Genomic DNA, 14,658 nt, shown 5'->3' with positions numbered 1-14,658 from the left:
AATTGACTCTTTTTTATTTATTTTGTAGTCTACAGTTGTTACAAGCATAAAAACACATTTTTTGTTGTGACGTTTCAGGAGAACACACTCTCCCTTCATTAGACATTAATTTTTAGTTTCATTAAAGATACTGTTACAACAATGGCTAACAATTTTTAAGGAAAAAGAATCGGTTATACAATTCTTCTTGTTCTTCTTCTGACCCTATGAACTGGTAGCCGATTTTAGTCATCTTTCTGAGTTTTTTGTTATACAATGGATCTTGTCAATGTCACATTGTTGTAACATAGCAACTTAACTGTGAAACAAGCTGTCTGTTTTAATATTATTTTATAGATGAAGATATTTATCACATTTTTAATTATTGATCCTAAATATCATCAGGCAATCATCATCATTTTTAAAGAGATTCTTGATGCCTTCCATTACATTAAATTTGAAAGATGGTGAGTGGCTTACTACCCCACTTGTGAAAAAGAAAACTCCATAATCTTGCCATTCTCATTATTTAATTTCTTCAATTTCTTTCAGTGTTCTTCTGCAATGAACGAAGCTTCCAAGACATTCAGATCTATGTTTTCTGGCACTCTTTTTAAAACCTTTCTGTTTTTAATCATATGCTTCTCGATGATGATTATGTGAGCTGACAACCCATTATTGGGTTTAAATTTATATTGTCCAAATCGTGTTTGTACATGTACATAATCCTTTGAACATGAACAACTTATATTATATGAGGGGATATCAGAAAGTAATTAAGTAAATTTTTTACAGCCAAACTGAAATGTATTCACAAAAACTGAAATATACATTTGGAAGTGGAAGCGGCCCTGGCGCCCACCCAGCATCGAATAACATGAGTACCTGGGGGAAACCCTGGGGGGTAAAGGCATTCAGGGGCATGATGCTGATCACATCACCCCCACTCACGACCGGATCAAGGAAGTGTAGGGCGTTACCCCCACACCCCCTATATGCCTTCATGGCATGGTGCTATGCACAGGGGAGCACTTTACTTTTTTTTTTTTTACATGTATTTCACCACCTTTCCACTAGATGGCAAGTGTGTGCAATTTGTGCACACCGAGAGGCAGTTGTTTAAAAATGGCAGCTATGCTTGAGACGTTCGACACAGTTGAGCTGCAGTGTGTGATTCAGTTTCTGTGATCAGATGGACAGAAACCATCTATCGTGAGTTGTGTACAGTGTATGATGACACGTGCATGACATTCACAAATGTCTGTAACTGGTGTGCAAAGTTCAATGCAGGGCATGTTAATGTCTTCGATGAACCCCTTCTGGATGACCTCGCACATCCCACACACAAGAGCAATGTTGATGCTGTGGAGGCATTGATGCAGGAGGACTGCCTGCAGTGGGCACTTCATATGGCAGTGCATACACCATCATCATTGAAGAACTTGGGTATCGCAAAGTGTCGGCAAGATGGGTCCCCGGACAGCTAACACCACAGCATATGGAGGACCGTATGGGACACAGTCTTGAGCATTTGCTCGGGTACCATAGGGCTTGAAACACATTCCTCAACTGCATTGTTACCGGGGACAAATCATGGGTTTTTCATTACACCCCTGAACGAAAGCGACAGAGTATTATGGAAACACACAAACTCACCCGCACCCTAAAAATTCAGGACAACTCCGTCTGCAGGAAAGGTTTTGCTTATCGTTTTCTGGAACAGCTAGGGTGTCATTCTTTCTGATTATGGGGTAAAAGGAGCAACTGTAAATGCTGCTGCATATTGTGCCACACTGGATCATCTACGAGCTGCTCTGTGCCATAAACGTCCAACAAAATCTCTGGAGGAGGTCGTCATTCTCCATGCCAATGCTTGTCCCCATGTGGCTGCATCAGTGATGCAAAATGTCAATTCCTGGCATTGGGAAATTCTGAAGCATCCAGCATACAGTCCAGACCCAGGGTTGCTACGCGACTGGAAAACCTGGAAAACAGGGAAAAGTCAGGGAATTTGGTTGGTCAGGGAAAAGTCAGGAAATAGTCGGGGAATTTTGCATATTTTCTGGAATTTTCGAGCATTTTGGAGTTGTAGGAGAACCAGTTACAAAATGAACGAACGGTTCATTTGCAGTTCCGAATTCGGTTGTTGTGATTCCAGTCCCCCCCAAAAGATTCAGTTCAGAAACTTGTTCCTCTCGTCATTATAACTTCCAGTCTGTTACGTACAAAATTATGGTTCCTTCGCATTTCGATTCTATATTTATTCACTCTCGGATCTTGGATCCGTTTATTTTGCGACTCGTTCTTCTGAAACTGTTCAAGACCGGAATTTGGAGAGGCGTGAGATTTTTCCTTAGAGAACAAGCTACTCAAGACGAAACCTACGCACCAGCCATCCTCAGAATTTCTTAAGGAAAAATGTTGCTTTAGCTTTGTGTGTGGTGAGGAAATTTTCTTTCTTCAAGAACACACCCGTTCGGAACCCGTTCTCTTTTGATGCGTGAAGCGGAGCAGGTTGGTGTTGGTACAGGTCATTGGTTTTGGATCTGCAAGAAAGCTTGAAGAGCAGAATTTCACGTAACTGGCTATGGTTGACATCACACTGGACGGGTGCGGACGCTGAGTAAAAACAAAGGGACTCAGTACTTCGTTCCCCCCATGAACCCGTTCTGTGAATTTGAGACCGTCGTTTGCGACCCGTTCAGTGGTTGACGTCTCACTGGACGGGTACGGATGCCGAGTAAAAACAAAGGGACTCTCAGTGACTTTCCGATGATCACTGGTGGAATCATACTGCTGTTTACATGGAAACCCTCCTTACAGAAGTCCCCAAATTGGTTCTGTGTCCTTGCGTGTACCAAATGAAGTCAGACAAGACATCAACATTTGCAGAACATGTAAAGGAAGAGTGCTCTCAAAGAACATGTGAACACTGCCACAAGAGGACACGGATAATATGTATGAGGTGCGGTGTAGCATTACACATACAATGTTGGTACGAATTTCATGCACATACATGAACAGGAAAAAGTGTAAAGTGTTATGTCAAGTTCTGACATTGTTAATATCATCTGTGTTACATAAAAATGAAAAGGGAGGTATAAAACAGAGATGTTCACGTTATGTTCATTTTGGTACCTTGAATGCCCAATGTCACCTACAGGTGACACCCCTGTATTTTCGAGCAGGATAATAAAATCTTTATTTTTTCTTCATTTTATTCCATTTTGATGCAAAACCAATCAACCCTATTAATATGATCACAAAATTCACAGAAATAAAGTCATGGGCTTTCTCGGGTTAAGGATGGTTCAAATTTCGTGTCACAATGAATGCCAAAATTCTATGATAATTAGTCTTCCTGCTAGGAAACTTTGAAAAAAAAACCCAACATAAAACATTCGGAACTGTTACCTTTTAGTAGACAGATTTCGATATTTTCCCGTAATATAAAATTGGTTCCAGCATGTGGAAAACTCAAATAATGGAGATATTTGATTCCAAAGTATGGCCTGCATATATATTTCTTTTAGGTGTATGGTTGGTCACCGGCCCCATTCACGTTCTGAATTTCCGAAATATGTACTACTTTCAATAAATTAAAAAATATAATCATTAAACTTATTTCATATTTTCTAAAGGTACATGACCTAATTTTGTGTTGGTTCTCATTTGTATTGATATAATTAAGCTTGTATACAAGTTACATTGTAAAGCTTTGATATATGTCGCATTTTTTATTGATTTTTTACATCACCTTAATTGTAATGACTTAGTAAATGGGGAAGTACAATAGTTATTTATTTTTTCATTGAATAGCATTATATAAATCACTTGGTAAATTTTCAGCTAGTAACTGTGTATATTCATATTCATAATAATTAACGTGCCTGCATATTTAATTGAAAAACATGAGGTTAAAAAGCAAAAATCATGACGACAAATATGTCTGGAAAAATTTCATTTCTGGTCTGGAAAACCTGGAAAAGTCAGGGAATTTCATAATCAAAAAATCGTAGCTACCCTGCAGACCCATCAGCCTTTCAACTCTTCGGCCCACTGAAGGAACACCTTCCCGGCAAACACTTCAGCTACGACACGGAAGTTGTGACAGCCGTGCATCATTGGTTACGCTTCCAGCAGAACGATTTCTACCGCATGGGCATTGAAAAATTGGTCTCACGGTGGGACAAATGTATAAATGTGAATGGATGTTATGTGGAAAAGTTGAGTAATGTTCAACCTTCAAAATGTATATTTTAGATTTTGTGAATGCATTTTCGTTTGGCTGTAAGAAATTTACTCAGTTACATTTTGAAATCCCCTAGTATATTCCTATGGTTTCCATATCTGGTACAGATTTTCTTATTTTGTATTCATTAAATGTACATTCCAAACTTATTGGTGATCTAAAAACAATTTTGAAATTAAATCTTCTAAAATTTTTTGCAATTTTATGCGAGAATCCCTTGTGGAGTGGAATACAAACTAATTTCTTTTCAACAGATTTCTCATCTTTGACCATTTTTCCTTTTTACCTGTGTGGACAGCATGAGGTGGCTCTGTAGGACAGCTAGTAGAGCACTGGCACAGTATGCCAGAAACCCAGGTTGGAGTCCTGGTTAAGCCTGCATTATTTTTTTTTGCTATAATTTCTACAAGATAGCCTTTTAGTGCTGATGCACCCAAAAATTCCTACTCAAATTCAAAAATTCAGATGGGATTCTCATGTAAATTTATATTTAGCACTCTTGATTTTGGTGCGAGCAGTTCTGGATTCAATTGCCAGTAGGAGTTCTAAAATTTCAGTGCTGACTCAGCATCGTTAGAACAATCGGTAAGAAACTTGAAGACAATAGCAGTGGATGCTGGTCTCGAAATGCCAGAAAATGCCAGCATATTGGGACCCCATGCATTGGCCAGCATCACCCATCACACAGCCTTTGGCTCTCAATGAACTCTTTTACGTAGGTCAGTCAGTAAGTAGGTCACAGTCATTTGTTAAAGAAAAATGCTAAGCAAGATGCTGACTTGAAAACAGTTTATATTTTTCAACATATTCTTCACCAGCAGTGATACACTTATCCCATTGCTTTATCAGTCCCCCAAAACATGTGCTGTCCCAGCCACCTCACCTTCAACATCCTTATCATCCACGAAACCTTTCGCCTCTGTGCTTATGTAAAGAGCCAGTGTTCGCATGCCTATCTGTTCAGTCTGTATTTTTCAAATAAAATTTGACATTGTGAGATAGGAGCTTAGTCCGTATGGCACCAGAAAAGGAAGTGCAAATTTTTATAAAAACTGATAGACTTCGAAGCAAATTTCTGTATATTGAGAAGTGTGAAGAAAATTATAAAAAGACCATCCATAATTATGGTGTGTATACATACTACTGTACTTGTCATGTCGAACCACCACCCCCACCCCTATAGGCCAGCGACATCCTGAATTTTCACTTATGAAATATAGCAACCCTAGTATTGACCAAAATTTTGTATCGGTCCATCCCTACTTTCTTAAAAAATGTGCATTTTATCGTACTCTCCTCTCTCACCAAAACTTGCATTGTCACTACTACACCAGGATTAACCTACAGGCTACATAGCCTCAACTTCGCCATGATAAACAAGATGAAATAAATAGATAGAAACCTTGTTAATGCAGGACGACTTGCAGCCACTATGCACCCTTTAAATAGTGTCTCGCCGATGTCCGTGGTTGAGAGGTTAGCACATCATTCTACAGTGCCAGGAGTCCCAGATTCGAATACCAGCCAGCCCAGTGGTGTTCTTTGTGAATGTCTCTTCATCAAGTTCATCACTCATCCTCAGTGTCACAGTTAGGCAAAAGTGGATGCTAAATAACAAAAGAAAAGAATTGGGTCTCATAAAACCAAAATATTGATTTAATTTGAAATTTTGGGTGCATCAGCACTTAGGCTATTTTGCACCCATCACATTATACAGGGTCCAGCTCCTTACCATAACTAAAATATAACTAATGTAACATAATTGTGATGTCGAGAGACTAAAATATTCTTACTTGGGTTAAATGCTGAGGCTGTAAAGGGACACTCAGCACACATGAGGGCAAAACACAGGACAACACACACACAGTCCTATAAAGATTATACTGGCCATAGGTCCAGATACCAGAGCCTCGTTAGTCTGCAAAATGCAGTCCAGGGTGTACTATGTGGAAGTGAGGTTGACAATTGGGTGCACTATGTGAAAGGGTCACCCCTTACATCCCATAATATCAAAATAAAATCGTCTCGTAATAAAATGTTTATTCATCAATTTTCTTTCCAGTGTCACAGAACAATGAAATACATGTACAGGGCGAGTCAACAGTCTTTAGACATCCTTTTATTATGAAACCTGACAGGAAAATGTGAAATCTGGTAATGGAAGATGGTAGTACAAAAGGGGGGGGGGGGCACAACTAGTAGGGTACATGCTGACCAGCCGCCATCTTGAACGCAGGTTCGAAATTTCAAATGGGAAGGGGGCATGTAGTATATCAAATTACACTAGCGTGAGCTTAGGAATTCAATAGTGTAATTGTTTCTTTGATATCTTGTATCTACACCCAATTGTCAACCTCACTTCCACATAGTACACCCTGGACTGCATTTTGCAGACGAACGAGGCTCTGGCGACTGGCACTATGGCCAGTATAATTTTGTGTGTTGTCCTGTTTTTTGTCTGTGTGTATACTGAGTGCTCCTTTACAGCCTCAGCTTTTAACGAAAGTCAGAATATTTTAGTTACGACACGACATTGCAGTTATATTATTTTAGTTATGGAAAGTGGCTAGACCCCGTATAATGTGATGGGTGCAAAATAGCTGATGCACCCAAAATTTTAGATTCAATTTCAAATATCTTTTATCGTTTGCAAGATATGAACACTCAAAGTTTGAAAATCACCTACTAACGGCATGCTACAGCACATGTTCTATGTGATGGCCAGCATGTTCTATGTACAACCATAGAGACCATATCCACCCGACTGCACACGCAGGAGAATGTCCGGTGAAATGTGGTCACATGTGTGCTCAATGCCTTATATCACGGGATTTCTCAGCATACACCATCTGCTTGAGATGGCCCCACAGATAGAAATCGATCGGTGTGAGGTCAGGTGATCTGGGTGGCCATTCAACGGGACCAGGGCGACCAAGCGATGCACACCAACGCCATAGTGGGAAGGGGCCCCCATAGTGTTGAAAATAAGAGGGAAAGTTGCCGTCGGGGTTCAGAATAGAAGGAAACACATGTTCCTGAAGGAGCGTCAGGTACTTTTACACCGTTAAGGTAGTGGGATGACTAAACATGGACCAATGATGCAGGTGTCCCATACGCCACACCATCACCTTTGCAGGACTATGTTCCTTACTCGGTTGCACCCAGTTTGGATTACTGTCACACCAATACTGTAGTCCTCTGTGATGTCCCTGAAACTGCGTTCCCAGACATTAGGATGATTTCTATCTTCTGTTCCTTTGTCAGAGGCATCTTATATCACCTGAAACAATGAACGTCACAATGACACTTTTCAAACTTTGAGTGTTCATAACTTGCAAACGATACAAGATATCAAAGAAACAATTAATACACTTTTGAATTCCTTAGCTCACGCTAGTGTAATTTGATATGCTACGTGTCCCTCTTCCCTTTTGAAATTTTGAACCTGCGTTCAAGATCGTGGCCATGGTCACCATGTACCCTACAAGTTGCCCCCCTCCCTCTACCAGGTGTTCCGGTTAATAATTCTTAATTGATCCGAAAAAAATCAAGTGTATCTGGGGAGAAAGGTAACAAATGCTTTATTCAAAGTATGTGCCATCGCTAGCTATACATTGTGCCCATCTGTCCGTCAAAGTGTGGATGCCCTTCCAGAAAAATTGTTCACATTTTGAGGTGATCCAGTCGGCAAGCCATTGTTCGACATCTTCGTAATTGTTGAAATGTTGCTGGGAAAGTGAGCGAGACCGATGAGTATGGTGGGTGGGGCAAGAATTCCCATCCAAGTGCAGAAATGGTGTCTCTTGATGCCTTTCGCTGTGTGTGATGAGGCGTTGTCGTGCTGCAAAATCACTTTTCCATGTCTTGTCGACCAGTTTGGGTGTTTTTCGATGGAATTCTTGGATGAACGTGTTTCAACGGATTTTGCCATTGACAATTACATTTAAATAATTAAAGTCAATCAGTAAACGGCGCTGATAGGAAGTCTGTAAGTGTAGATATTGCCTAATGAGTAGTGTCAAGGATGTCAACCCTCTGGTTTCTTTTTTTCTATTTACCTGTGAATATGGATTATTTTACTGCTAGAACAACTTATTTATTATTATTATTTTGGTATTTATTGACACTGTGTACTACAATTTATGTCCTTGTTGCAGAGAGTGGACCAGAGAGGAAGATAGAAGATTAACAACATTAGTGGGTGAACTAGGGCAACAAAATTGGCGTGATGTAGTACGTTTCATGCAACGTCGCCAAAAAAAGGATTGTATGCAGCGTTGGTTTCATCATTTACGCCCAAGCATACGGAAACGAAAGTGGACAGCCAAAGAGGATTCCATCATTAGGGAGGCACATAGAGAACTGGGAAATAATTGGTACAAAATTGCGAAGCTTCTACCTGGTAAAACTGTAAGTGCTATAAGACACCGCTGGAAGAAGTTGAGCAAAACGTGTGAAACAGAGAATAGAACCATCGTAAAAACTCAGGATGTGCAGGTTAAAAGAGGTAGACCCGAAGCATCTACTCCAATAGCAGAAAACAGTGTGCCAGTTCCTGAACCATCTTTTCTTCCTCAAGTACGAACTATACAGTGTGAAGGTGTTACTGAAGGTGCTCGTGAGAACTGGGATTTGCCTCCAGTGCAGTCCGAATATAGTGATAGGCAGGAAATGGAAGGCATGCAAGGTATGTTGTTTCCTGAAAGTGATGTCCCAGAAGACATCAAGCCACAGGTGCCTCTTTATTTTGAAGATTCCAAGGAACATATTCTGTCATCTACATGGTGAGTAGTTTTTTTTACACTTTTTTGCATGATTAGATTTGAAATTTTCAGTTCCAAGTAGCTTAATGTGACTAAAATTAGTTTAGATATTATTTGGTTGTCACTTTGGCAATTATGCACGTCTACTCCTTATAATTTGTTTCTCTATCATGCATACTTATTTCAAATTTTAAAAATAGTTTTATCCACATTTGGTTATGCACCAGATAATTTTTTTTATATATTTTCAAAATTCAGTCTTTGATATCTGTATACATTTGAACCTTGATTTTATGCTTTTCTGGTGACCAAGCTGAAAAAAATTAAAATGCAAGAAAAATGTAAAATCTAGGAAAATTTTACAACATTTTGCTGTATTGGAACGATCAACATTGAATGTATAATGTGTGAAAATGTAAAATCTGGGAACGTAAATTCGGGGTTTCACTGTATGTATTTCGATAACAGTTTTTTCATGTAATATAACAACTTACCCATTTTAGTATGTACACAGGGTGATCCGTTTACAATGAAAACCGTAAATATCTTGAAAAATACACATCATATGGAAAAAATGTTCTAGAACATTTAGATTCATTTAGATAAATGAAAAATATAGTGCTAGGAGGCTTATAAAATGACATAGAAGGCATTTCTGATGTTGAAACAGATACAAACTTCAGTTTTTAAAATCGGGACTCCTTTTTTTTTATTACAGAATCAAATTCTGTGCAAAAAAATGAAATTTTTAGTCGGAATTTTTTTTCCCCTGGAAAAGTGCATTTACAGTAGTAACCACTGAAGTTCTTAGGTTTGAATCTTAGCCAAAGCATGGGTGTTCTTTGCGAGTGTCCCTTAATCCAATCATAACTTGTGTCATCATGGTTATGGGCCAAAAGGTATACCCTTAAATGCCAATGAGATATATATGTCGCTGGCACGTGAGGTTGCTAACTTTTGCATTTTGTGACTTTTGGAACATACTGTGACTCAGGTAAAGTTCGGAGATATATCTTTTGAGTGTTTCATAAGCCTTGAGGTATCTCATTATTAATTAGCTAAGTTAACCTTTATCAGCCAGAGCCTAGCGCACTTGTAGTCCCATTGAATGTGGCACCTTTTCAAGCATGTGATTTTCAAACTTGCTGCGAAGTACACAAAAATCGTAGCTGAAGAACTAATTGTCGTTGGCAGAAGAAATTGGGTTTGTTTTCTTTCTTAAAGACAGGGCTTTTAGCAGAGGTAAAATTTATACATTGTGCATCCCAATAATTAGTGTTAAAGGAAGGAAAAGAAGAAAATTGTTTTTTTTTAGAAGTTTGGCTTATGGCCCCATTGCCTCCCTCAATAGACCGAAGTGAATGACAAAATGTGTAGTATGTAGCAGTGGTAGAATATTCCTATAACCATTCAAAGTTTCGTTGAAATCAGGATGATACTTCTTGAGTAAAAAAAATAACATTATATAATGTGGCAGTGTTGCCAGCTTCTGGACAATGTCCGGAATTACTCTTCTAGCATCAACCCTATGGATGCTGGATGGACCAAATTTGCAGGGAAGCACCAAAAAATACCACTCTGTGAGGATGTGTAATACTTTAAAAAAAAAGAAACTGAAATTATGATGTTCAGAAATTTTGCGTAATTCTGGAAAATTTCGAACTTTTAGGCTTTATCCCTCGCTTCCCTCCTGGACCCTTTAATTGTCGGAAGTTATTTAAAATGTTGCTTTTTACTGTTTCAAAAATGCCATGGCTGAGAAGTTATAGCCCTTTATCTTCAGTTTATCCCATAGTAAGAAAAGGGAAACAAAGGGCTTTTCAAATGGCACTTGTTAATAGTAACAATGGATATATTGTTCTGTAATTCGAGTATATAATACCTTTAGACATATACTAATGAACAAACAAAAAAACAAACAAATATAGTGTACAGTTTTTAAGAAATGGCACTTTAATTGCTGCCAAGTGCTAGCACTTTTTCGGGGCAAATGTAAACAATCTTACCTCGGCCCCCCCGCATCCCCCTGAATTATTAATTGTCGCATAGTGCTTATAAGATTGCTTTTTACTCATTCTTGCTTGCAGTTTTTTTTTTTTTCGAAAAGATGCAGCAGTTTAGAAGCTATAGCCACTTTTAAAAATCTATCCCATAATAATATGGGGGTAGCAAAACGAACTAAGGACTGTTTCAAACTTCGCTTGTTAATAGTTATGGATATGTTATTTTGTAATTCGAGTATATCATACCTTCACATATACACTAAACATAAAAAAAGACAGAACTGAAATATCATGTGTAGTTTTCATGAAATGCCATGCTAATTGCTGCCGTGCAGTGCTGATTAATATATCAAGCATCCATCCTCAATGGAAATACAGGCTTGGGTCCTGGATCAACCATCCAGATGATAAAGGTTAATATGATTCTGGACAAAGTTGGAGAGGGAAGGGGGTAAAATTTCCTGCCCAAAACAAACACTGCTTTTATATTAGAGTTCTTTTTTCTCCAAAAGTTTCATCAGCAAGTATGTAATTCTTGTCACAAGAGTGGAACACACATCAGGCAATGTGCATGTACGGTTTTCAATCCTTACATCCCGCTGTTGTCTACATGGAGTCCTGATGAAATTTATAACACTTCGTGGAATTGGAATTTTGCTGCTGAAAACACTCCCAGCATTGGCAACTGCACCGCTATGTCACAGCTGTCGGCTTCCGCCAATCTTATCTATGTCTGCAGTGTGTTCTCTGTTCATTGGGAAGTTTTTGTTGAAAGTTGAACCTGGTTAAGCCTTCCGACCTAGGCCAAAAATAGTAGAAGAGCAAAAGGAAATAACAAAAATACAAATACAGACCGCACTACCATGCCTCCTATTTGTATTGCATGTAATTATAGAAATATTTTTTTAAAATCTGCTATATTTGCATCAAATTCTTTTGTATTTAATACTGTGGAATGGTAGACATATGTTAAATAGGAGTAGACATTTTTAGAAAACAATGTCTGTGGTGCAGAAGTTTCACTTACAAAATATAGCTGGGCTCAAGTTTCGATTGTTTAATTTCAAATTTATCATGGTACATGTGCATTTTTTACGTGGTTCAATTTCTAATTGCCCATTAATACATACTTCAGTTTCAGTGATTACTTACTGCATGTTTTCTAGAGAATGATTTTTCTCTTCCATATACTCCTATATGAGTCTTTGTTTGCAAGCAGCCATTCATTTATTGTCATCTTGGATACAGGGTGTCTACCAAAATAACAAATCCAAAATCCTCTACTTTTTCTTGACCTTTCTTTCCTTTTTCATGACCTTTTTTTCCCTTTTCCTTAACATACATTTAATTGAGTTGGAAATTAAGATAATAGATTTTTTTCAATGAAAAACACCTACTACAAGGCTGATTAAGATGAAAACTGAAGCTGTACTTTAACAAGAGATTTAAACTTGCTTTAATTATTCATACATGTAAATATTAATGCTTCAGACTTTAACCTGGATGGGGAATGGCCACATTATTTTATTTAATACTTTCACAAAACTTCACGCATATAAGAATGTAATTCTTAAGAAACAAAGTGAAGAAATCTTAAGCAAAATTCAATACAATTGTATATTTCCAAATATTCAATTTTATGAAATCTCAGTAAATTCACTATACTGTGAAAAAATAGCAAAAATTCTTGACTGGTATACACCCTGGGATATAGACTGCTGCTGTTATCATCTACGTACCTTCCATGTGTGGGTTGTGAAGGGGTAATTTTTTTGCTAAATGCTTTTTGTCAGGTTTAGGGGTCTTAGCATTAAAATAATGTCCCTGTTTCGAATACCAGCCTGGGCATGAATATTTGTGAGTGTCCATTCATCAATTTTATCATATCATCACTCATCCCTATCTTCGCAAATTAATCAGTCAATCATACTTTAAATACCTGAAAAACTCAATATGCTGACAAAGGCAGAAATTTATTTTATTATAAAACATAAACTAAACATAACGTGTCAATCTTCTAGCAAGATCTTCTTCAGTTTAGTTTATGTTTTATAATAAAATAAATTTCTGCCTTGGTCAGCATATTGAGTTTTTCATATCATGGAAACAAGGCTTAATGGTGTTATAAGTTTAAATACCTGATGACATATAATTAGGTCTCCAGCACAAAACTCCTGAAAAACTCGTGTCCCAGTCTACAGGAAACCAAAAATGCCTGCTTGCCTAAGCTACATTTCAAATCATAATTTCTGTGGTAACTAATATTTAGTGAAACTTTTAACTCTGCTTCGAAATTACTCCCACAACTGTTTCCAGTATTTTATTCTCCTATAAAACTTGTGAAAAATCATTAGATCTTCACCTGCTTTAGATCAAGTTGACCACTACAGGGGAACACTGGTGCCTTCTCAGTGGTGCTGTTCGGTTGTGTGCTGCTTAACTTTTTTACAAGCTAATATATCAGTTCGACATAATGTACTTTTACAGGGTTAAAATCAGTGGCATAGCATGGGCATTTCGGGTGGGAACGCCAAGTCCGAAGGAAGAGTCAGCCCTTTTTTGCTTAATAATTTACTTACGGCATTAGTCGCCACAGGTATTGTTTATTTGCCTGAAGTCAGCTGGGTTTTCAATAAAACATCATCCATGCATGCTTTAGCTAGAAAATTAGATGCCTCATTATGCCACAAATGTTTTGTGTGTTTTATACCTTTTTTTATGCCTTTCTGCATGATGCAAAACCTACCTGAATCACAAGCGCCTCTGAACAACAGTAGACGTCATTGTTGTGGGCAATCCAACTACTGATTGATTTGGTTTATTTTACTTGAGTGATGATATTTATGAAGTTGATGAAGGGACACTCATAAAGAACACCCGTGCTAACGCCGGGATTCGAACCAGGGACCTCTGTCGTCTTGGCATGCTGTGCAAATCACTCTGACACGGAGGTGGGTGGATGATCCAACTATCGTACACTCAACTGATGTAACAGTGCCGATTAGTAATTCAGACCACTGTTTATTGCATCTTGGAATGGTGATAAACATTTTAAAATAATTTTGTCCACAGATCATTCGATATTAAGAGTTTTCAAATGAATGCTAAACATTTCCATTGACACAATATTAAGCAGTTAGATACTAACAAAGAAATAATAATAATTAAAAAAGAATAGTTTTGCGGGTTAAGTGGTAGAGCAGGCACAGGCTAAACTTCTACCACGAGGACTTCAACTTATTTGACAAAAACTGTGTTGATCTTTGTTTTTAATACACATCGCGGTTCGTGTGATAAATTATACAATGCAATGATCATTAAGAAATGGTATATTTGAGTTTGGTAAAGTTACGTCAGTCAATATTGCATATTGTAGCATCACATAGCATGAGTGGCACGAGCGCGAGGAACCGGGTAGGAATTCTACCGCTGTCGTCTGCTTCAGAAGGCAGGAAGGGTCACATGAACCAATCACGTAGCCCTCTGCTCCATACGCTGGCGTACGAGAGAGCACTGTAGAGATCCAAGCCTGTCCAAGCTTTCCCTCCAGAAAGACAGCAAGGAATATAGAACGCGAACCTGCCTGGCATCCAGGCAGGAAAGGCATTGAAAAAATGCTAGAACGAGTGTTGTTAGTGGAGCGTTGCAAGCGAATCGCGAA

At 38.3% G+C, this 14,658-nt stretch overlaps 1 protein-coding gene across 1 annotated transcript in view; it reads left to right on the top strand.

The window, feature by feature from the left end:
* Positions 1-14,658, top strand: part of LOC145997367 (uncharacterized) — a 46,733-nt gene that overhangs the window by 26,320 nt on the left and 5,755 nt on the right. The window contains exon 5 of the mRNA XM_083134331.1: positions 8,389-9,015. Within this exon, the coding sequence (XP_082990457.1) occupies positions 8,389-9,015 (627 nt within the window). The remainder of the gene's footprint in view (positions 1-8,388; positions 9,016-14,658) is intronic.

This window comes from Lepisma saccharinum, chromosome 1 (genome assembly GCF_977018435.1).
Source record: "Lepisma saccharinum chromosome 1, izLepSacc3.1, whole genome shotgun sequence".
In the NCBI taxonomy this organism is placed as follows: Eukaryota; Metazoa; Arthropoda; class Insecta; order Zygentoma; family Lepismatidae; genus Lepisma; species Lepisma saccharinum.
The sequence above is the reverse complement of the archived record's forward strand: the minus strand, read 5'-3'. Positions and strand labels throughout refer to the sequence as shown.